Source organism: Poecilia reticulata, linkage group LG23 (genome assembly GCF_000633615.1).
Source record: "Poecilia reticulata strain Guanapo linkage group LG23, Guppy_female_1.0+MT, whole genome shotgun sequence".
NCBI lineage: Eukaryota > Metazoa > Chordata > Actinopteri > Cyprinodontiformes > Poeciliidae > Poecilia > Poecilia reticulata.
In genome coordinates this window covers 4,909,957-4,918,270 of record NC_024353.1, presented here as the reverse complement: position 1 = coordinate 4,918,270, position 8,314 = coordinate 4,909,957, and the positions used below count along the sequence as shown (strand labels likewise).

At 39.3% G+C, this 8,314-nt stretch overlaps 1 protein-coding gene across 3 annotated transcripts in view; it reads right to left on the bottom strand.

Annotated features, from left to right (window-relative positions):
- chchd3a (coiled-coil-helix-coiled-coil-helix domain containing 3a) overlaps positions 1-8,314 on the bottom strand; it is a 63,662-nt gene that overhangs the window by 4,087 nt on the left and 51,261 nt on the right. For 2 of the 3 annotated variants that reach the window (XM_008400671.1, XM_008400673.1), the window contains 2 exons: positions 1,084-1,219; positions 602-637 (listed from right to left, as the gene is read on the bottom strand). In XM_008400671.1, coding sequence (XP_008398893.1) covers positions 605-637; positions 1,084-1,219 — 169 coding nt within the window. In that variant the 3' untranslated portion in view covers positions 602-604. The remainder of the gene's footprint in view (positions 1-601; positions 638-1,083; positions 1,220-8,314) is intronic. The other variant, XM_008400672.2, reaches the window with a different exon arrangement.

The window sequence follows — 8,314 nt, the reverse complement described above, 5'->3', positions numbered from 1 at the left end:
GAGGAGGATATGCTGCAAAACTGTGAAAGAAGGCATTCTGGACAAAAATTCCCCTTTGGACTAAATGCAAAACAAATAACATATCCAAATTGTAAAACATGTCAGTGGCAGCATTATGGTGTGGTGATCATTTTATTGAGCAGGGACAAAAAAAAAGCTGACTTAATTCATGGGGAATTGAATTATATAAAGTGGAGGTTCAACCTAAACATACAGCCAGAGATGCAATTAAACAACATCAGTGCGTTAGAATGATATTGACTCAGAGAGGCTGGAAACTATTTAAAATCTACAAAATATTTCACTTCTGAATTATTCACTACTTTTTGTCTGTCACATAAAATTCCAATAAAACATTTTGAAATATGTGGTTGCAATGTGGAAAAAAATGTAACGACATTGTAGAGATATGGATGGTTTTAAGACACTGTATGCAAATTAATTTCGATTTTTTTTTTTTAAGACAAGGAATACTGTGCTGTACCTAAATAAGGCCCAACATACAATGCGGCTAACAGACATTTGGCACTACTTTGTAATTCACACAGACTCCACCAAACAGAAATCTGCTCTATCGGAATGAAAGATGCCAAAAACTTACATGTTACTGTTCCGTGAAGACGCAACGTTTGTCACTCTTTTGAAAGGGGAAAGATGGTTGTTATAAAGAGACTAATGAAGTCAAACTGACTGCGCTAGTCTCACGTTAAATTCCGTAGCTGGATTTTCAAACAGCTACGGAACAAGCTAATTTATAGTACGCTACACATTAACTGACAACATCAACATGCACAAAAAAAACTTGATTTATATCAACTGTTATGTAGTAATGTAGGATTGGTTAATAAGAGGATATAAGACAGAACAGCATAAAAGAGAGAGTATACTCATAAAAATACACTTATTGCTCAAAGTTTTTGTGATACATGAAGGCATCAAGTGTGTAAAACACAGTTGCATGCCCTAACTGACAAAAATAACCGTATTTTAGGCATAACTAGGGTTATGGAACTGAATAAATGAAGTTCAGATGAGACAAAAGAAACGTTCTAAAAGAAACGGCTTACTTCAGGAGACACACACCTGTTTGGCATCGTTAACACACTGCAGGTAAAGAGCTGCTATGTTGGAGCAATTCAGAGTTTTTCCCGCGTTGTCTTTGTAGCAGCTCAGAATCTGGCCCTGGAGGTCTCCACACACTGGATGCACTTCGTACCTCCTGCAGGGATGAAAAGAGGAAACAAAAGAAAGTGAGAGAGGGAAAGGATTTTAACAGGTTGGTTGTATGAGGATAAAATGGGGAGGAGGGGGAGGATGTGATGAATGAATCCAAGAACGGGCTAAATAATATAAAATGCAAATGGACTTTAAAGGGAAAAAAAAATCAAAACAAACGGTATGTAAAGGGGGGGTCAGTTAAAGATGGCTCGTAAATACGGAAGACGTGGATATTAAATCTTCGATTTTACCACAAGAGCTCAGTGAGCTACATTGCAGATTACAGTGTGTGTGTGTGTGTGTGTGTGTGTGTGTGTGTGTGTGTGTGTGTGTGTGTGTGTGTGTGTGTGTGTGTGTGTGCGTGCGTGCGTGCGCACCCTCCCCTGCCTTTTTTTTATTACTATCATTTCAGCTTGAAAGACCTGAGGCAAGAACTTGCAACACTATTTGCAGCAAGTAAGGTCAAAGGTCCACAGACTGCTGTTTGCACCACTACATATTGCCAGAGAGACCAAGGGGGTTCTAAAAAAAAAAACAAAACAAAAAAAACTGCTTCATCCCACAAAAATTGAAATACACCAGAGCACAGAGTAGGAGTTCTGACACTAAATATGTAATTCAGAGCAGATATTTTGAATACTGCAAAGTAAGGATGGTGATAATGAGGCTAATTATTACCCAAAAAGCACACCCTTCTGGTAAAGTAGTCTCTCCTCCTGCCCATAATATGCTTAAAAATTCTCATGACAAATAACCGATCGCTCGTTTGAACAAATCCAACAATTCTGAACATCTGAAGCCACGCAGCTTGACTGTTTTACATACAAATCGCCCATCTCTCAGTATTCATATAAAAGCTGTTTTATGGTAATATGCCTGTTGATACTGCAGGCAACACATCACTTCATGTTAGCATGTGTGAGTCTTTCCTCAAGGTATCATCTGCTGCTAATTAAGATGATGGAATATAATGAATGGCATTATTATTATTGATACGGCGCCTTGCAAAAATGATTCGTATCTCCACGTTTCGTCAAGTTGCAAAACACAAACTTTGGTGAATTTTGTTTGGTTTTCGAGGTGTGCAATTATTTACAGCCGATTTAATCAACACTTATGAAAGACAACCTTCTGTTGCTATTGAAGTTTCAAATTTTGGGGGTATGTCTCTACTAGGTTTGCAACTTTAGCAGAATTTTCCAACTTGCCGGATTCAGGTGGATTTCGGTCTGCGTTTTTACTGCCTCATGTTCAGATGATGACGTAAACCTCTCTCTTACGTCATCATCTGATATGTCTGCTGTGTTCCATCGTCTTTAATGGTGTTTATTAACTATAGTTCCCTAACAAACCTCTCAGGCCTTCACAGCTGGATTTACTAGTTAAATGACTTCTGAATGTTGTTGCTTGTGCTTTCTCTTGTTTTGGCTTTTCAGACCAAAGGGGACGAAACAGGAGAACATTCTTTTGCAACTTTGAATTACTTGACAATAAGTCATATTTGTCGTAGTCGTAAATGTATTTAAATGTGACTTTTGGCTTACATGTGTCTCGGAGTGGGATGTTTTAACCTATTCCAGCAGCTGGATATTCCACTGACACTGGTGTCTTGTGCGGCGTAACTGCTTTTGTCTCTCTGTTCACACACCCCATAAAAATCCATAATGACTACGCATGCAGATGCCTCTTGGCCTATTATGCTAATAGCGGTGTCATCGTTTTGCTCACATGAGTGCTCAGGACACAGCATCTGCCTCACTAGGCGCGCCTCGCATGGGTGTGAAAGGCAAAGGGATTTTGCCTGCCAGCAACTCCGGACATCTCAAAGGAATATTGGGCGATGAAGCCAAGCCCCCGTAGTCAGAATCAGATGTTTGATTTGCATCCTGGAGAGAGGAATTACCCCCCTGGTGGATACAAAGTGTGGGATTGGTTGCATGGGTCATTACCCAGGGTGCAATGCAGCAGGAAGCTGTTGCAATGAAGATGTGTACATATGCGCCATCGCCACATGGTCTTAATTGCTTGGAGTGTTCAAAAAAGGGGAAAAAAAATCTATATGCGGTCTTTTTCCTAGAGTCTTGTACTGGGGCTCGTCTCCAAATCTTTAACAATTAGATGCATCAGCAATTTGCTATTTTTAGTTTTTGGCCTTTACAGTCAATTTAAGATGGCTTTCTTGTTTCTTTCTTTGTAGAGCAGCTTTAAACGCAGTCTGAGTGATTGCAGCCATTCAAATTTGAGCTTTTTCACTTTTCCACTCTTATTGCTAAGGCAGACAAATGTGCTCCTAGCTACTTTCCTTTACTGTTAGCTAATAGATGTAAGTGTGGTCTCTACTTCTTCAACTTTCTGCAGAAAAGAAAAAGGAATTAAGTATTCATTCCAAAGCATTGAACTCTTTCTTTGAGTTCAGTCCCGGAGCACCTCTATGACTTAAATAACACCCAACATTTGCCTCTCGCGGTGCAGCCTGGAACATTACGCTGCTGGGAGTGGAAAAGGTTTTTTGCATTTGCGGATCTATCAAAGCGAGATTCAGTCGTTTGCCAGAACGCATGACAAGGCCATCGCTCTGCGTCGGTGGGGGGTGGGGGGGAGAGAGCTGAACGATGACAACGGCGCTGGCAGAAATCGCTGCCATCCTATTCCTATGGATCCCAGCGCTCATTTATTACACCGCCTATGGGCATCTACAGGGAGGAGAGGAGCCACATAAGCACACTAATTACTTTCTTAAGCATTCCCGTTAATGCCAGGTGCATCCTGCTGATACAAACCGCCGTGTTTATCACCAGTAATGGCCCCAGAGAGGGAGAGAGAGAAATGGAGAGAGGGGTAGGCAGCGAGAGGAAAAGAGGGTGGACTGAAATGAAGAGCATTTCTTGATGAAAAACTAAACAGGTACTTCTATTTATGCTTAATCTCTGGTTCTCTCTCAGGGGAAAGGGCTGCGAACGTGGCTGAGTTAATCACAGAGACAATAACACTGTCACACACACTGCAGCGCGATGTTGCATCCTCCATCATCTGTCATTAAGATTAACATTAAGTTCCTGCCGCCAACCGCACACAGCCGGTGCAAAGTGACTACAACCTTCCCTCCCCTCCTTCGGTTTTTACATTAAATGCTCTCGTGTCATTTTCTATGTGACTGCTGTGGAGCAGAATGAGCCAAGCACGGAAACAGACATGCTAAATTCTGCAAATTATGATGAAACATGCCCCTTACTTTTCAACATTTCTTGAAATATTCCAAATATTACAAAAGCTACTTTTAATTATTTAAAAATATATGATAAAACTAATAACTATCCTTGGATGTTGCTTTAATTTGTAAGGTTATCGTATGCTTAAACTCGAGGTTTTTGTAGCAACAGTAGCACAGCTGAATGCTGATGCATGGCAGTTTCTGCCACTGTAGGAATTTTAAAGTTTCCTTACAAATATGACAAAACAATTATGAATCAACCAGTTCCCATGCAACCAAAGCTGCCCAGCATTCTTAAACAAGGACACCATATCAGGTAAAAAATAAATAAATAAAAAATCTCGATGTAATTATGTTTACATAGTTTAACAGAAATAAAAGGAAGAGTGAGCGCCAGAGGCATGATCGACATTTTCCTCCTCTGGTTCGTCCTCGCTCTATAATTTTAGATTTTGTTGCGGGTTAATTAATGTGTTCATCTAGCAAATGGGCGAACATATTTAAGACCACTGAGCTTAAGTATCTCCTGAATTTTAAAAGCACTAATCTAGACTTCAACAAATTGTAATGGTCACATAAAATCCAGGTTTTCTGCCAAAATTACACTTTATGCTTATTGAAATAGGTCTGTTGAGTGAAAGCCAAGTTCTCTATAGGTGAGAGGAAGACTACAGTGACAGAACCTTGAAGCAGAAGCTGTGGATTGGTTCTGAGAAAAAGCCCATTGGACCCAAGTCAGGCACTTATCTCAAGTCTGTCTGCAGCTGCTTTGGTCCTGAATGCTCAATCTGATTCCAAACCTTGTTTTACTTAACATCTCTTCATGTAAAATAAGTAATTTAAAAAAATCTAAGTTTTATTTTGATTGAGGAAGTATACATGAATCATGTCTATGTGAATATTAATGAAGAGGAGAGAAAAATGTGTCCTTCAGATGGATTTTTCATATATTCAGAGTGATTTATGGATCTACAGCAGTACGCTAATGTTTCTCAACAGTCCCAATGAGTCATTATAGCGGGCTGATTGATTTTCTAATTTGACCGAGATAACATTTCTACGCAAAAAGACAAAAGGAAACGGGAAATTCACTAAAAAACATTCACAAATGTATTTCAACGGCAAATCAATTAATTTGCTTGTAATTTATTCATGCATTATTCACGCTATCTCCTTTATTGTTTTACTTTCAAATTAATTAGCTGAATTTTTAATCCAACATCATGTTCCCAGTCATTGAAAGAAATCACCGGCACATCAATATTGCAACGTCGAGGCCAACGTACAGTACCCAGTTTCAATCACCTGATTCAGTCTCATCACTATTAACAAGTTCTTTACTCCTCGTCTCAAACCAAAGAGAGATTCATGGCTTGCTTAATAAAACCGCACGTGGCGCTAAAATAAATATAGTCATCCTGTCATATACAGTGTATTATTTGCACTGTGCGAGTTTAAGAGTGTGCTCTACCTCCCTCCGTCCCCCCGAGACAGTAAATCTAAACAGTCATATAGGGGTTTCGACTTATTGCCATCAGTAGCAGTAAAGGTATCCATAACAACTCCTCTCCTCATATGACCCAACCCCCAATACACACACGCAAAGACACAAAATTCCCGTATCCCTGATTTATTGATAGAAGGACAAATAAAAGGTCAGCTCAGGTGTCTGTATTAGTGTTTTTATGCTGCACGTCAAAAACCACAAAGAAAATAGGAAGAAAAAAAAGAGTTAACTGTGACAGTGGGTCGTGAAAAACTAAAAGAAAATCTTGACAAGAAAATGGACAATGTGTTTGCTCATTTAGAAATAAGAATATTACTGAAATATAGGAGACGAAATGTCATTTCTATATCCAAGTGCTTTTTATAAGGTTTCTTGAGCAGAGAACAGAAAAAAAATCAGGAACCATCCAAAAGCCTGAAGGGGTTTTTGTACGGTTTTATGCAATAAAGAATAATAGATCACCTGCTCATTCTTCCTTAACACATTCCTCTATCCTAAAGGTGTCCCTGTATCACTTTTAGAGCCTCCTGCTGTACAAGTCAGCATATTTCCTCAGAGGAAGCATATTCTAGTAGGATTTTGTCTAAGTCTACAGTCTTTAGAGAACATATCAAGCACATGCCATGGCACGCCCTAAGATTCATGTCTGGATTTCCTTTTCGATCTGGACACCAACAGACTCTACGAGGAACAGCGCGTTCCATTTTTCAAACCAACATATATATCGACCATGACTCCCATCTGCTCTGACATCGGATTCTAAAATGACATTCATAGATCTCTGTTAATGATAGAGCAGACTTCCATAGTGCTCGGCCATTTGTCATAATCTCTGGTACATCACAGCTCTAAACATAAAGTGAGCCAAAGGGCTGCAACTCTTGAGACAGGGACAAAAAAAAAGAAAAGATGTCATCCACTCCAGCAGTGGATGGCATTAAAGGGTCTCCTGGAAGAAAAGTAATAAGAGGGGTGAAATAATGAACGATTGAACGATTTCTGACAAAAGACCAGGCACCAATGGAGAAGTCTGAATGGTGCATCTGTAGGTTATTTTGTCACTCTGATTGCTTGAGGTTTAAAGGGCAGACAAATGGAGGACATGTTTTTCTCGTCATTAAATGTTTCTGTTGTGAACGATAAATATCCATTTAACAACATAGTGGAAAAGCCTTTTGACATTCAAACATTCTTTCTCTCCAATACGTCAACTCTCACTCCATCCTCTCCTCCACTACAGTCCTATCTAAGCTAACAGAGTATTTAAATCCTGATTGACATAAATAATCTTTCGTGATCAATATTAGGCTGAACCCCACCGACATTGTCCTCTAGTGTGGATCATCGCATCCATCTATGGATAATTCTATGTAGGCAACGTCAAGGAAACTTCACCTGCCAATTAAGTAACATTCTTGTGTGAATGCACTTTTAGTCTAAGTTGGTACATAAAGTGGAGGATGGACCCACGTTCTTTTGAATCCTGGACTAAGCGATCTTTTTTTTAATCGAAAAGAAACAATCCATTGGGAGTGGCTGGAGATAAAATGATTTATTAATCTGGGTCATAGTGGATGCCGCCTTGTCAAGTTGTCTTCCAGCATCTGCCCAGAAAGTATTAAACTGAGATTGAACAAATTAGACGAACACCGACAATTGTAAGATCTTGGAAAACTGTGCAGGCAACCTATTTTTATCCCGCTTGAGGGAGCGTTTGTTGATGAAGGTCTGAGGTGACATGTTCCAAGAGAGCTTGTTTGTCAATGTAAAAGGTTATGTGTGGAAAATATTCAATGGCTTTGAAGACAAAACAGAAAAAAAACTCTTTTTTTTAGGTTTTTCAGCCTAATTTTCTCTAAAGTATTACCTGCCATGTCTTTGATAAGAGCAAAAAAATTCTTATGAAATGGTATTTGGGCTGATTTTAATGAGCTTAGAGTAGTTTAGAAATAAAGTTCAAGCGACTTTTTGAAAGATTTCTATGTTTATGGGTTTTCCTATTGCGTCAGAAGTTTATTGTTCAGTACAACAAATGGTGAAAAATAAGGGTATGAGAAAACAACGTTATGGTTCAATCTGCTCGCATCTCACATAATAACTCACGTGTAACTCCTTCCATCACTCATACGCCAATCAGAGAAATGCGGCTCCATTGATAGTATGGATCATGCTCAGCCTGCACTGATTGCGTTGCCAGTCACCACGTTGTCTATTTATCATCATTTAGGGCCTTTCTGGGGTTAACAGGGTTAAGGGGAGGGTGCCGGTTCCCCCTTAAAAGGCATTTTTGTTCTCTCTAGTTAAGGCAGGCGTCAATAACAAGACAAGTAAATAAATACAAATGATCCAGTTAAGGAGAAAAATGAAGCAAGTTTAAT